At 46.0% G+C, this 16,203-nt stretch overlaps 1 protein-coding gene across 1 annotated transcript in view; it reads right to left on the reverse strand.

The window, feature by feature from the left end:
* LOC123355747 (alpha-2-macroglobulin-like) overlaps positions 1–16,203 on the reverse strand; it is an 80,452-nt gene that overhangs the window by 33,222 nt on the left and 31,027 nt on the right. Inside the window, exons 16-21 of the mRNA XM_044998379.1 lie at positions 15,667–15,837; positions 14,640–14,751; positions 12,954–13,086; positions 11,995–12,223; positions 11,411–11,537; positions 10,673–10,794 (exon numbers count right to left, since the gene is read on the reverse strand). Of these exons, the coding sequence (XP_044854314.1) occupies positions 10,673–10,794; positions 11,411–11,537; positions 11,995–12,223; positions 12,954–13,086; positions 14,640–14,751; positions 15,667–15,837 (894 nt within the window). The remainder of the gene's footprint in view (positions 1–10,672; positions 10,795–11,410; positions 11,538–11,994; positions 12,224–12,953; positions 13,087–14,639; positions 14,752–15,666; positions 15,838–16,203) is intronic.

Here is a 16,203-nt window from a genome sequence, read left to right on the forward strand (position 1 = left end):
GGTTGTCATACCGCCTCATGGTATTGGTCCGGACCAGGTAACGATGCATCTTGGTTAAAATAAAAAATAAAAAATAAAATAAAAAAGAAAAAAATTTTAAAAAGGTTAAAAAAGGGTTAAATAGAGGAAAAGAGGCCTTGGTGTGTGTGTGTGTGTGTGTGTATACCTGTGTGAGTGTTCGTTGCTGGAAGACGCCCAGATTGCCCTGTGAAGCGATTGCTAATGATCAGGAGTAGTCTAACGCAAGCCCAGTAACTAGTGGATCTTTAGGAGATCCGACCCACGGTGGGCTGACTCAGCTTGGCATAGTCCGGCGAGGAAGCTGCCTGGGTCTAGGAGTGTGTGAACCCATTTTCCCTCCCTTTCCCTTCTGTGTGGGCTACTGACAATCTGATCGTCTCCCTGGATGCAATTAGAGTATGCGGGTTTATCTCCCGGAAATGGAGTCTTTAGCCGACGCTCTTTGCTGAAAGGAGATGTACGAGGGTCGTAGTCTTTCTTGTGAGTCTCTCCTGTACGTGAGTGCCCTGTAGGGAGGGATTCTTAGATTCTGGTCCGCTAGCGCGGACAGGGACCCCTTCAGTTGGTGTGACTGGAACATGGGGGGGAACAGTCTAAACTTTCCACTTTACCCCCTAAGGGTACCCCAGCATATTACATGTACGTACATTATGGTCCTAAAACCTGCAGGTATTTAAATGATTGGAATCTGTACACGCGTGAAAATTCATTTAAACAATGCCCATTAGAAGGTACCTTTGAGTTAGATAAACTTACATGCCTCCGTGAAGCCCTTAAATCACACACCTCTGCTGCGCAGTGCGAGCAGTTTCTGTCTTGGTGGGAGGAAGCAACAAAGAGACTCCATGAGTCTCGGGTGCGGAGTCTGAAGGACTCCCAGGAGAAATTAAAAACTGAAGTACAAGATTTAAAACTTAAATGTCAGACATCCAAATGTCTTCCTGCTTCAGTGCAGCCCTCTGCTTCTCTTTATCCTCAATTAGTTAAACCTGAAAGTGAGGAGGAGACTACAGAAGATATAGTGGATTTTTTTTAGCAGCATTCCACAGCCGCAGCAGGCTTCCCCCTCGGCCCCCCCTTCTCGGGCTGTGCAGGCAGTAATCGTTTCGTCGCCGCAATTATCAACTGCACAAGTTGTTCATTCTCCTTCTTCGGAAGAATTATCTTCTTCCCTACTGACTGACACCAGTAGTCCGGTTAACCCTGCTTCTGCTGATAACCATGCCGGCTACTTTCTTAGAAGCACGACACAGGCACTCCAGGCTCCTTTAAGGGACTTGCCTGGAGCTGGAGCGATAGGGGGGTTAATTAAGGTACATGCCCCGTGGACACCTGGAGATCTTAGAAACTTGGTGAAAGAATTTCCTAAAATCCGGGAGGAGCCAGTAAAGTTTAGAGAAGAGCTCCAGACAGTGATTCAGTGCTATAATCCATCTTGGGCAGATATTAATCAACTTTTACGAGCTGTACTGCCCGCCGAAGTACAGCAACGCCTTAACAGACAGGCAGCTTGGCCTGATGCCGACCCTGGTATTGGGGATGCTTTGACAGAGGCTAGGAATCGTCTCTTGACCTCTATTTCAGAAGTTTGTCCTAAGAAAACAGATTGGACCAAGATTGCAAATTGTAAACAAAATAAGGGAGAATCCCCTGCTGATTATCTTGATAGACTGACTAAGGTCTTTGAACAGCATTCGGGAATTACTGATCCAGCTGATAATGCCAGGGAAGCGGTGGGAGCTGCTTTTGTTCAGGGACTCTTGCCAAAAGTTCAGCAACCATTGAGAACTATTTGTATTGGCTGGCAAACTAAACCCCTTTCAGAATTGGTGACAGTTGCAAATCATTGTACAGCTTGCATAGACCAGAAGAAAGAAACCAGTGAAACAAAACTTATGGCTTTACAGTTACAAACTTATCAGAATAGGGGTCGTGGGGGACTGAGAAGAGGACGGGGACGAGGTCGTGGGAGAGGTATGGGACGAGGTTCCTCATATCCTGCCCAGAATCCTGCCCCGACTGGGAGCACTGCATGCCACTTGTGTGGTCAGGAGGGACACTGGAGAAATGAGTGTCCAAATCGATTTGCTCAAAATCCTACTCAGTTCCCCAATCCTGAAGCGCCTGTTTTCTCCCCACAAGGAACCCCTTACTAGGACAGCCTGAGGGAACGTAACTGCATCATGAATCCTTTAATTTCTATTAATCAAGAAGGCCCGTTTGTTGATTGTAATATTGCTGGTAAATCTGTTACTTGTCTTGTAGACACTGGGCTAGTAGGTCTGCTCTGAGATCCTCGGAGTTTCCCTCTGTTCCTTTGTCCGCTTTGTCTGTTAATGCTGTGGGCATTTCAAACTGTCCTGTTTCGCATCCTGTCTCAGTACCCCTCGAAATTTGTCTTGGCCCTCTAGAAGATAAACATTCCTTTCTACTCAGTTCTACTTCTCCTGTGAATTTGCTGGGAAGAGATCTGTTGTGTAAATTAGGTTGTACCATCTACTGTACACCAGATGGCGTATTCTTACAGGTTCCTGATGAGAATACTAACCTGGTGTTGGCTACACTCCATATATCCGAGCCAGCTGCGTCGAAGTCTCCACTCAGCCCTGACCTTGTGCATTTGTTGTCACAAGTGCCCCCCCCATCTCTGGTCTCGTCATGCAAATGAAGTGGGACAGATTAGAACAGCCGAGCTGGTTAAAATTCTTGTGGACCCTGCTAAGCTTTTGCCAAGGATTCCACAGTACCCACTGCGTCCTGAAGCAGTGGCAGGCATAGCTCCGGTTATAGAATCTTTATTGCAACAGGGTATTATTATTCCCACTATTAGTTCTTGTAATACTCCTATCTTTCCTGTAAAGAAGCCAGGAAGGAATACCTATCGTTTTGTTCAAGACCTTCGCGCTATTAATGCTGTGGTTTTGCCTTCTTTTCCAGTGGTTCCAAATCCAGCTACAATTCTTTCTTGTATTCCACCGTCAGCCACTTATTTCTCTGTTGTAGATTTGTGTTCAGCCTTTTTTTCCATTCCAATTCACCCAGATAGTCAGTATTTGTTTGCCTTTACTTATAAAGGATGTCAGTATACCTGGACCAGGTTACCCCAAGGGTATACTGAATCTCCCTCCCTGTTTTCTCAGATCCTGAAGAAGGATCTGGATGATGTGGTTTTCCCTGGAAAATCAGTACTTATACAATATGTGGATGACCTTTTACTGGCGTCTTTCTCTTTTGACTCTTCTAAAACTGATACTCTGACTCTTTTAACTGCTTTAGCTGCCAAAGGTCACAAAGCATCCCGAGAGAAACTCCAACTGTGTCAACCCAAGGTTCATTATCTTGGTCATGATATTTCTCATGGCAAGCGTCATTTATCAGACTCTCGTATTTCAGCTATTTTAAATATGCCTAGGCCTAGTACTGTTTCTCACATGCGTACTTTTCTGGGCATGACTGGATATTGCAGGCAGTGGATTTTAGGTTATGCAACAGTGATTAAACCCTTACAGGATCTGACTAAGTCTGGTACCCCTGAACCTCTTCCTTGGCCCCCAGAGGCTGAGAGCGCTTTTGTTGCTATTAAACAGAGACTATCTACTGCTCCGGCCCTGGGACTTCCTGATTATACTAAACCATTTACTCTTTTCTGTCATGAGCGTAATGGGTTTGCTTTGGCTGTACTAACGCAAAAGCACGGGGACAAACACCGTCCAATTGCCTACTACAGTACTGCCTTAGACGCTGTGGCGGTAGGATTTTCCCCTTGTTTACGGGCTGTAGCGGCAACGGCCCTTTCTGTTCAGTTATCTGAATCTATTGTATTGGGTTCCCCTTTGAGTGTGTGTGTTCCGCATGCTGTGGCTGCACTCTTGTTGAAATCTAGGACGCAGCATTTATCCGCTTCTCGTCTTATCAAATATGAACTGGTTTTGCTTTCTTCCTCTCATATTACTTTGGCTCGTTGCCCTGTTCTTAATCCAGCCTCTTTGTTGCCTGGGCCTGAAGATGGAACCCCACATGATTGTGTGTTTGTAACGTCTGTTCTTACTCGTCCTAGAGATGATTTACTGGATGTGCCTTTGCAGAATCCTGATCTCCTTTATTTTGTGGATGGCTCGTGCTTGCGAGATTCTAAGGGTAAATTAGTTGCTGGTTATGCTGTCTGCACTACCTGTGCTGTTGTTGAAAGTGCTTTCCTTTCTTCAGTGTTTTCCTCGCAAGTAGCTGAACTGGTGGCTTTGACTCGAGCTTGTGTTCTGGCTAGAGATCAAACGGTCACTATCTATACGGATTCTCGTTATGCTTTTGGAGTGGTTCATGATTTTGGATTGCTTTGGAAATATAGAGGCTTCCTTACATCCACTGGTTCTCCTATTAAGAATGGTTTTTATGTTTCTGCTCTTTTGGATGCTCTTTTGTTGCCTAAAGCTATAGCTGTTGTTAAATGTACTGCTCACAAGACCCCTCATGATGAAGTTACCCGTGGGAATGCTCTAGCTGACTCTGCAGCTAGGACAGCGGCTCTTTCTGCACCTCAGGCTGTACATTCCTGTGTACTGATAGAGCAGCCTTCACTGGCCTCCCTTGACGATCTGGCTAAGATCCAGGAGGCAACATCAAGAACTGAGAAGCACTCTTGGAGTGCTGCTGGCTGCATTTTACATTCTGATAATCTTTGGCGTGCCCCGGATGGTCGCCTGGTGGCACCAAAGATGTTATTGCCCTATCTTGCTCGCATATACCATGGGATGGCACACGTGAGCAAAGGGGGGATGGTTGCTGCAGTTGCCCGAGATTGGTTTGCACCCATTTTCCCTTCTGTTGCCCATTCCTACTGTCAACACTGTGTGATTTGTCAACAACACAACATTGGTAAAGCTGTTAAAGCTATGCGAGCAGCCCACCCTCCTCCTTGGGGACCTTTTGTAAATATTCAGATTGATTTTATTCAAATGTCTAAATGTTGTGGTTATGAATATGTATTGGTTTTAGTTGATGTATTTACCAATTGGGTTGAAGCTTTTCCCTGCAGGAAGGCAGATGCCAGGACTGTTGTGAAACTTCTGCTTAAGGATTTTGTCCCTCGTTTTGGCATTCCTGTGAGTATCAACAGTGATCGTGGAACTCACTTTACTGGACAGATTGTAAAGGAGTTATGTACAACTTTGCAGATCCAACACAACCTTCACTGCCCTCATCACCCACAATCTGCTGGGACAGTGGAACGCCAGAACGGGATTTTAAAAAATAAACTGGCCAAGATTTGTGCTGAAACGAACTTAAAGTGGCCAGATGCCCTTCCATTGGCACTGATGAGTATGAGAGCCATTCCCAATCGAAAGACTGGACTCAGCCCTCATGAGATTTTGACGGGGCGCCCAATGCGACTACCAACTGCACCCCCACTGACCTTAGCTCAGATGGACATTCATTTGATGGATGATATAATGCTTAAGTATTGTCAGGCACTAATGAAATGTGTTAAGTCTTTTTATACACAGGTGAAGGAAGCCTTACCGAAGGATCCTGTGCAACCTTGCCACTCGTTGGAACCGGGAGACTGGGTCTACATAAAGGTCCATCAACGAAAGACTGCCCTGGCTCCACGCTGGAAAGGCCCTTTCCAAGTCCTGTTGACTACCAACACTGCTGTGAAGTGTCAAGGACTACCTGCCTGGACCCATGCATCGCACTGCAAAAAGACCCCTCCACCTCGGGAGGCCACACCTACTGATGATCAACGTGCTCCTTCTTCTAGCCCCGCTGTTCCTGCTGGACAGCGGAAGAAGAGGACAAGGTGACGTACTGGTGACCTCTCCCTTGTCCTCTGACGGACCTACTGTGCCTTTGGATTTTTCTAAAGGTATTCCCACATTACAACCCTCTTCCCTTTATCATGCTAGACCACGATTGTTTTTGGGGAAGAGGAGAAGATGCATTCGTTCTGCAAACTCCTCCAGAGTCCAGGGATTCCTGACTAAAAGAGACATTATGAACTGGCCCTGGTGGAAGAAACGAAGCATCGTTTATTGGCAAGGAGGGAACTGTGGGGAGCGTGCTTGGGCGTGTGGGGTTCAATGGTGGCTAGGATTTCTTCCAGGGGCAGGGCTCTGTGCTTATGGACAAGTACCCTGGGGATGTACTGCCCTCCCTAATTGGCTTTCAGATAATGACTACCAAAAGCACCTTGCTACCACAAAGGTTACCCCCACTAGCCCCTCAACCCTGGCCGTCACTTCTGTAATTTATCCAGATGTAAACGAAATAGTATATTCTAATGAGATTCGTTGGCCCAGACCTTCCCATCTTAGTGATTTATTAGGATATTGCTCAGAAAGCCTATTTTTTAAAGTTCAACAGACTTCATATGAGAGAACCATTGAGTGGAAAACAAATGGATCAGTGGCAATAGAGATCCATAATATTACTGCAGATCAGCCCCTAGACTTTAGATATGAAATTGATGGATTCCATAGTGAAGTAGATATGATGGTTATTCCTGGACTTTGTGCTATGTTACCTGAAAGAGGCCCTTATTGTTATTTGGTTACCCAATTAGTGAATAATCAAACGACTACCCAAAGTGTTTGTTCTACTACTGGGAATTTTACCTGTCTTGAGACCATTCCAGTGACTGATAATGTGACTTGTACTTTATTGCAATACACTCCCTCTTATGCTATTGATATTAATGCCTCTCAGAAATATATGCAGGTCTACAACCAACAGATGTGGTATAGACCTACGCTGAGGGGAAATGTGCCAGAATATCGGTGGACTGTACTAAACACTACACTAGGGACTGTGAAGTTTACATTGCCTTTATCTAGTTTTCACATCACCTCTACATATCCAAATTGTTCCCAAGGGGCTGCCATTAGATTAGCACAACTGAGGGCCTGGGTTATTTCCTCTAGAAAGAAGAGGGATCTAGCCGGATCCTTGTGGGATGGGGCCAATTCTGCAGCTGCTGTTTGGAATATTTTTAAGACCCAGGAGCATGATGAGAAATTGGGCCAATTAGAGAAGGCCACTGGCCTGATTTCTGGGGCACAGCTGACACAAGTGCGAACCGGGGTGGGTGAGTTACATGTCATTTCCGCCCTTAGTTCTCTGACCCAGAATTTATTGAGAGAGATGGTACTGAATATAACTGAAGCTGGGAAGGCATTGCAGTGGGATCTAGCATGTTCGGAAATTCAGGATTTCCTGAATGACCAGCTGATGGCCATTCGGAATGATCTAGTGCACCAAGCTTGGCCCACTGCCCTTACAGACACGTCAGGAGTACCATCTGATCTGTGGCCATGGAGACATACTTGGAGACTTTCTGGATGGAAATGTGGACGTTCACAGTGCTCCTTCCAAGCATATGGACCGGTTAAGGGGGTGTGGGCTCCCACATACCGAATCCTGCCGGGTCCATGGGGAGGATGCATGTGGGATTGGGTGATTCACCGAGATATCTGGGAAGTCAGGCCACCTGATTCTCCTAATCGATTTTTAGTTAGTGCTCCTGGGATTACAGCTGATATTTGGATGGGGTTAGGGAATTTATGGACATTTTGGCCGTTAGAACCACCACAGCTTCAGTGTATACGGAAACTGAAGCCAGGGGAAGTTGTCACTGTTTATGACAATATTTGCTGGGAGGGTAAAGGTCAAGGGACTACCCTTACAGGACACCCACTTTTTCAGGCTAATGATAGCTGTGTGTACATTAATGCCACCACGTTACAAGATATACATATTAATCTTACCACTGCTGCAGGCAATCATATTATTTACTGGCCTGCAGATAGAATGTTACATGTAGCTCTTAGATTTCAGGTATATTTTAATTGGACTAGGATAGTACCTGATCGTTTTCAGAATTTGCTTTCATTGTTGCCAGAGGTTCGCAGAATCTCTGAGTTGCAGGGGCAAATTCACATGCTTCAGAATATATATCATGCTGAGCAGAATGCCTTTCATACAGCTTATAGAGTTTCTACTTTATGTACTAAGTTTGATGTATTGTGCTTTGTTACCAAAACTGTACGACAACCCCATTATTTTATTCCTATGGGGATGTTATTGTTTGTAGTGTTGTTAGTTGGTGTGGGATTATGTTATTGTTGTTGTTGTTGTAAAGGACGTAATGATAGTAATACTACTTTTCATGTTCATGCTAATCATGCATTGTCCTTACATCCCATGAAAACCCCTAAGGTTGGGATGTCTCCTGTGGACTCTGAAATCCATGGTTTAATGCAAATTGAGATTTGAGGTATTTGTTGTACTAGAAGTACTAAAGGGGGAATGTTGAGGCCAAGAATTAATTAATAAAGGTTTGAAGGGATCTTAATGTATGTTAGCTAATTAGCAGAGGTTAAGCTGTTACCCTGTATCTGGTGCAGAGTGAATTGTGTGAAAAGTCGTTATGACCTTGTGAATTGCAGTCTTGTTTTCTGTTCTGGTATTGCAGACAAATAAGATAATGAATAGGCTTATGTATAAACAAATGCAAATGTTTACTTTTACTGTCTGCAAGTTTGCTAGCCACTGTCTGTTAAGAAGGTATAAAGATTGTTATGATTGTTTTACTAATTGAGAGAGATCTGTTCAGGACAAGGGGCAACCCAGTTCCTGACACTCTCTCCCTCTTGTGTTCACTAGAGTATTATAATAAAGTATTTGTTTTTGCTGCACCTAAACATAAGCGAGAACTGAGTTTTCTTCGACAAGACTAAACATGCACAATTCTTTCAACCTTTCCTCATACGTCAGGTTTTTTCATTTTTATTGCTCTTCTTTGGACTCTCTCCAATTTGCTCATGTCTTTCCTAAAGTGTGGCATCCAGAACTGGCCACAGGATTCATTCTTGCCTTGAAGCTTAGAGAGTGTTTTTTTCTGCGTTGATTCAATAATGTGAATTGTATCTTTGCCTTACTGAAAAAGGTGGGCTGCATTTCTGTAACTCAGAGAGGAGCTGCAGTATTAGGTCATGTGTTACTGCTTACATCACACTATTGAAAAATGATTAGTACTTTCCTATAATGGAGAGAGGAGTGGCCACCTTCTATCACGTCATATTGCTCCAATCAGACTATGTAACAAGTTATCACTACTTCTCTATTACATAGAATAGCTATGGAGGTTTATATTATGAGTTATTGTTAAGTCCCGTTGGGTGTCATTTTAAAAAAAATGGGAACAGCCATGGGTTCCTCATCACAAAATACTGCAAGAGACAAATTTATAGAAAAATATACCCTCCAAAAATGGCTCACATTATCTTGAGATTTTTTAAAAAATTATGACGTTAAATGATTTAAAATAAATAACGATAATTCACAAATAATTCAAAAATGTTTTAAAGGCAGTCACTCTCCCATATTCCACGACTCTGGTCACGTACAGCACAAGATTTGTTACAGGTCCTGGAAGTGACCTATTAGCAGGGCCGGCTCCAGACCCCAGCGCGTCAAGCGCGCGCTTGGGGCGGCATTTTGCCGGGAGGGCGGCAGGCGGCTCCGGCGGACCTTCCGCAGTCATGCCTGCGGGAGGTCCACCGGGAGCCACGGGACCAGCAGACTTCCCGCAGGCATGACTGTGGAGGGTCCGCTGGTCCCGCGGCTCGGGTGGTCCTCCCGCAGGCATGCCTGCAGATGCTCCACCGGAGCCGCGGGACCAGCGGACCCTCCGCAGGCACATCTGCAAGAGGTCCCCCGGAGCTGCGCAACTGGTGACCGGCAGCGCGCCCCCCGCGGTGTGCTGCCGTGCTTGGGGCGGCCAAATTCCTAGAATCGCCCCTGCCTATTAGGGAATGGGCCAGCAGGATTTACAAGAAAAAAAGTAAATGTTTGGAAAGGCTTTTCTTTTGCTGTAAAATGAAGATTCAGGTTAACCAAAACTTTTCTCCTATGTGTGCTACACTCACCAAATTTTTTCAACTAAAAAAACCCAAAACATTTTTCAATTCAAAATTCCTTTTTTCATTTTAATTTTAGTTCAATGCTATTTTTTTAAAAAGGGTAAAAAGATTGAAAGAGAAAAAAAGCATTTCATGTCAGGTCAAATCAAATATTTTGTTGGACTTGAAACGACCTTTTTTGACTGTTTTGGTTCACCAAACAACCTGAAACATTTCTGTTCGGGTTGACCCAAAACAATTCTTTTTTTTTTTTAGTTTGGCCAGCGAACCAAAAAATTGGTTAGTCACACAGCTCTGTTTACGAGGACTATGATCCACGTCCACAGCTGGTGTAAATCTGCACAGCTGCATTGAATTTAATGGAACTATGCCAATTTCCATTGCCGAGGGCTTGATCCCATGACTTGTTATGGACAAAACCTAAAAGTCCCAAAAGACAAACTTATCTGTGACAAACTTATCACCTTTGCTTATTATTTCAATCACGTGGTGTAACAAGATACCAGTATTCTTCTGTAAGAAGTTATGCAGTATTACAGCTTATACTGGCTAATATAGTAACTTATCGCTGCTTCCCTTTACAGCATTAGAGAACGTGTTATTGCTGAAATCATATTAAGTCATTATGGCTTCCCTATAAACCAAGAAGACCTGCAGCATTATATCAGTTGTCACTACGCAGCAGTAAGTTATCATGGCTTCTCTATACCACAGGGACTAAACAGCCCACCTACCTCCACTAACAGCTGTTTGATCACCGTGTCCTTCCGCCCTTTGTCCGGGGTCTCCACTACCTCGTTCCCACAGGGCAGATCTGTCTTCAGGGCTTCAGCGCTCACTGAGAAATTCACATTACCTGAAACAAAGAAGGATAAGTGTTCTGCCAGGCACTGCAGCTACAGGGGTGCCAGTGTCATTTACATGGTGTTCTGCTTTGCAGCTACACAGATTACATGGAAACTTCTCTAAAGACGGCAGAGCTCAAGTCACATTGTGCAGGCTAGCACTTTTGCACAGCTCTGTGGTAGCCTTCCATCCCATCAGCTCCAGTGGCTACATCAAAAGGGGTTTGGACAAGATGGAGAGGAGGGGAGTGCAGGGGCAGGTCTTCAGATTCTGTCGCCCAGACCCCTGCATGATGTCAGAGCCATCATCTTCCTTTTCCAGAAATTTCAGACCCAACCGGTATTTATATGGCCCCTATCTCAGTAATCAGATGGGGAAACTGAGGCACAGGGACCCTGACTTGCCCAAGAGCTGGACACTGAGTCCAGGTCTCCTGAGTCCAGTCCAGTGCCTCAGCCACAAGGCCAGCCTTCCTCCTTTCACAGCAGATCAGTCCCTTCCAGAGAGGATGGAGCCATCCAGTATCTGATCCAGAAATTTTGGAGCCACTTGGTCCCTCCCACAGAGGTTTTGGAGCCATCCATTGGTCCCTGATCCTGAGATTTTGGAGTTGCCAGGTCCCTTACCCAGAGATTTTGGGGTCACAGACCAAGACACTGTTTTCCGTCCGTTCACACAGAGACAATAAGATTCTTCTTCCTTCTCCACAGGGGTAGCCCAGAAGTCATCAGATAAAGCCAGTGAGATGTTGACCTGTCAATTGCACAGAGAGGTGCCATCAGGCAGGGAGAGAGAGGGGTTCAAAAGGTTGGGGGTAAATGGAGATGGGACAGTGCAGGGGAGGAGAGGGGGCAGGGAGTTTGGGGGCCACGGGGGTTTGGTGGGGCAGGGATTGAGGTGAGATAGGCACAGGAGGTCTAAGGCCAGGTGCCTTCAGCCACACAGGAAGTTGGTGTCAGGTATATCTGTAGCTTGCAAATCTTTGTCAGCCAAACAGATTCCTTCTTTCATAATGCCCACTCTGTACCCCTACAGTAACACACAGGGGCCAGTCAGATTCCTCTTTTCCATCACCCATTTCTTTCCACTGTAAGAAGGCACTTTCCTAGGGGCCAATCATCTGCCTGCCCTGGATGGGAAGCCATGTTGCAACTGGCCCATGTGGTCTCCTCTCTGGCCCCTGCTGAGCAAAGCTAGGAGTGTCCCTTACCCTGATGCAGCGGGTCAGGTAGTTGAAGACAGTGGCCTTTAGTGTGAAGGCCTCACCGCGCACCACAGAGTAGGGCAGAGTGAGTTCCACGAAGAAGGGCTGGAAGGCTTTGAGGGACACGGTCGAGGACAGGCCAAAGCCAGTGTCACTTGAAGTGCAGAACGCGTTGGCTTTCCATTCTGTGATGGTGTCGGGGATGGTCACGGCCAAATCAGCACTTCCGACAGACCTAGTGACAAAACAAGAACAAGGAGATGGGGGGAGCTTTCCTAGCTTTGGTGGAAACAACTGTGTCCTTCACAGCATCCTGAATTACACCCCCCCTGCAACCCTTTGTAACTGCAGGATCCCTCAGGAGCACTGGGGGTGTGCATGCTGGTCGGCTATTGTAGGCTCACCGCAGACCACTTCCTCCCATTCCATCCTACATCCAGCTCTGCAGAAGAATCATCCAAGTAACAAGACTGGGGTTGAGGTTCCACGGTGAACAACAAAAAATCCCTCAGACACATGGATAAGAAAAGGATGAAATGCATAGCTAATAGCGACTTCTGCACCAGAGCTAGGACCAAATAGAAATTACATCTCCCTCTGTCACACACACACACACACACACACACACACACACACACACACACACACACACACGTCCCTGGTGGGTCACATAGTGATAGATCACTTTACAGGGGATTGTCTATTGTGATCCACACAATTAATTGTCTCCCAGTTACTGTGAGGAGGAGGAGTGGATGTGGTGTGTTAGTAGAACTAGTTACTTCTTGCCTTTCTTCTACCTGCCTATTCATCCCTCATGCTTGTCTCTCTGTATTCTATCTACAAAAGGTATTCCATCTATCACAGATGGATATAAGCGCATCTCATGGTGTTTGAGTAACTTCTTCTGAGTGTCTCTGTAAGCCAGTTGACCACACTCACCACATCCCATAATCATCACTTACGTCACTGTAACTAAATCCCAAATCCACGTCTCAGGGAAATACTTCCGGACGGTCTCCACTGGGCCGTGATCGATGTTAGGCACATGATCGAGTGCATCCAAACTGAGTGCATACATTGGTGGAGACATACGTTCTTTTTTAGACATTAGGGGTGCAGGGTGTGGTGAGAGGAGAGAGGACATAATATGTTAGACCTTATTCTAAACCATGGCACTTTGTTTCCAGTTAGTGATAGGCCTGATCCTAAACCCAAGACCTAATAACCCTTCCTCACAAACTTCAGCCCTGTTCAGACCCAAACTTAGACCTGTCTCTGCTTGCAACCAGGCATTCTCTTCTGCACGCCACTCCCCCCAGTGTCATCATCTTTTTAGAACCTTTTTCAAAGCCATTGAAAAAACATCTCCATTGCCCTATTGTGATCTCAAACTGTTTCCTTTCTAAAGATTTCTGCACCCCTTACAGGACATATTTATTCCCCCACCTCCAATCCCAGAGTGTATGGGGAGCCCAGATGTAATGACTGTGTTGAAGCAACCCCTAGAGCCCTGCCTATATCCACGTCAATATGGAATTAGCCTGTGGAACTCACTGCCCCAAGACATTATAGATGCAGTAGCTGAGTCAGATTCACAGGAAAAAATTGTGTTTGTATATGACTAGGAGTAGCAGCAACACTAGTGACACCAGCCAGGATTCACATGATCAGGATATCAGTCATCGTATGTCAGGATACAAGTTGACAAGAAGCCATAGGCCAGGAAGAAATTTGCCCCACAGTATTGCACAGTGAGGAGTATTACCAAGGTTTTCCATCTTACTCTGAAGCAGCCACCATTGGCCACTGTCTGAAGAGGGATCCTGCACTAAAAAGATGACAGTGCTGATCCAATATGGTCAAGAAGCAGGACACTGCCATATATAGATCAGTAGTCTGATGTTCTATAGTAGGAATGGGGACATTGGATTAGAAGGTCAGTAATCTGATCTGGTTACTCTTCATTTCCACTAGTGTAATTGAGAGCATAATTAACACTAATATTTAGCCATCCAATCTCAGAACTCTTCACAAAACTAAGTATAATTAGTTCCCTTTTATAGATAGGAATATTAAGGCACAACTAAGTGAAATGATTCACTTCCAAGTTCAAGTTGATGGGAGACCTGAGAATGGAGTACAGATTTCCTGATTCCCAATCCTAAACTCTCCCCCTGGGTTCACACTCCCTCCCCATTGAACCTGGCTCTCTTTCTGCTTTGCTTTTTCTCTAGAACTTGCTGGAAGGCGAAAACCTGGAAGTGGAAATTGTCCTGTCCCAGGCTGAGAGAGCTGCAACCAAAATCAGCAAGATTTAGCAGCCGTTTTGCGCCAGTGCAGCAAATCTACATTAGGGGGTGCAAGGTGCCATTGCATCAGTGTAGTTACAACAGTGCATATTTCCTTAGCTGGTGGAAGGTTAGCAAGCAGGTGGAACAAGCAGGTAGGTGAGCAAGCAGGTGGAAATGGACCAGATTCCTATTTCAGGACTGACATTAGTGGATTTCAGCCAGCACAGCTGAGAACAGAGTCTGGTCCAATTGGTCTAGTTTCCATGCAGAGGAGAGGGTGAAAGGGAGGGGAGGGCGAAAGTAGGAAAAGCACCTAACGGGGGTATAAGCGGGGTAAAACAAAGCAGTCTCTTTTACCACCCATTCTAGCTGCCACAGGTCCATATGGTCCAGGTACACCGTACATTCTCTCCATGCAGAGTCTGGGTTTATGGACCTTGGTGCTGGTGAAGACTTTTAAACCCATCTCCTGTAAAAAGATAACCCAGACAGCCATGTGGTAAAGTAAACCATACGTCGGGAGATAAACGTGCCGTGTGGACTGGATCGGGATGTGACGGACTTATCACAGAGCAGGGATGGGTCATTGAAGAGCAGATACTAAGGCCTGAGAAGTCAATGCCAGTGTGGCTGGCGGGAAGCCAAGGGCGAGGTCTATGTCAGTGAAAGGCGCCGGACCAGCAGCTGGAGTGTGTCCTCAGAGCAGGTTCATCAGAGGCACGAGCAGTGCAAGTTTCTGCCATGCACTCAGCCCCTGCCGGCTTGCCCTGCCCTGGAGGGAGTTCAGGCTATCTGGCCCAGTCCATCCCCTGCCTCTCTGCTGAGACACCTAACAGTCCTTGTCAGGTGTGCTGGGGTTTGGGTGATTTGGGAGCGAGTCCCACTGGGAACAAACTTGAGATCCCGCAGGACACCAAACCCTCACCAGCTGGGGCTGGGTAATTACCCTGGGTGCTGGCTCAGAGCAACACTCCGCACATGTGTGCATGTGTGCGCGTGTGCTACGTAGACAGGATAGAGAGCGTGTGGGACAGGATCTCTTTGACAAAATGGCTGCGGAGGCTGAGTTGCCCATTTCTGGGCTCTATTTCTTTATCCCAGCTGTTAGGACATCTCCTTGTCATGTTTAAATTAGTGATGGGAAACCTCTAGAGTTCAGTGGTTGAGAGAGGCATTCAGTCCTCAATGCTGGGGGATTCCCATCTGGGGTTTTCTGGCCCTGGTTTAGTTATTACCTTGAATGTGCTGGTTAACAAGCACCCAGCTAAGTGCACTCAGACAGCAGCTATGGGATATGACAGGAGTTTGCTCACCCAAGAACACAGTGAGGAAATCTTCTGAACTAACAGTGATTTCACACACTAAAGGGAGACGTGGCGCTCACCTTGAGAATGTTGTAGGCGTCCCCTTCACCATCAGGAGAAATGGGTCCGTAGATGAATCCATTTAAAATGATGTTGTCGAGATTCACACAAGGGTTATCGTCTTCTTCCTCCAAATAGTGCTCCCGGTAATTATAACCCCTGATCTCCTTCACGGGGAGCAAATCATACACCTGCGGGGACACGCCTCGATGTCAATGACCATAGGCCCAATAATAATAAACCAGCATGTGCCACCCTAGTGATCACAGACAACTTGCAACACTCCCATGCGTGCAATCCCAGTGACCAAGGGTGACCCTACAATAACAAACCCTACAGTAACAGAGCAGAATGTCTGACTCCAAGACTCAGCCCTGACTTTTGAATAATAACCCAGTATGTGCTGACCAGTGCTCACCAGTGGCCCTCCAGTAATAAATCAATATGTGTGGTTGTGTCCTCACAAGTGGCCCCAGAACTATAAACCACTGGGTGCAGCAATAGTTTTCATGAGGGCCCTACATAGATCAAGCAGTGGGCGCAGTCCCTGTGCTGAT

This window comes from Mauremys mutica, chromosome 1 (genome assembly GCF_020497125.1).
Source record: "Mauremys mutica isolate MM-2020 ecotype Southern chromosome 1, ASM2049712v1, whole genome shotgun sequence".
Classification (NCBI taxonomy): Eukaryota; Metazoa; Chordata; order Testudines; family Geoemydidae; genus Mauremys; species Mauremys mutica.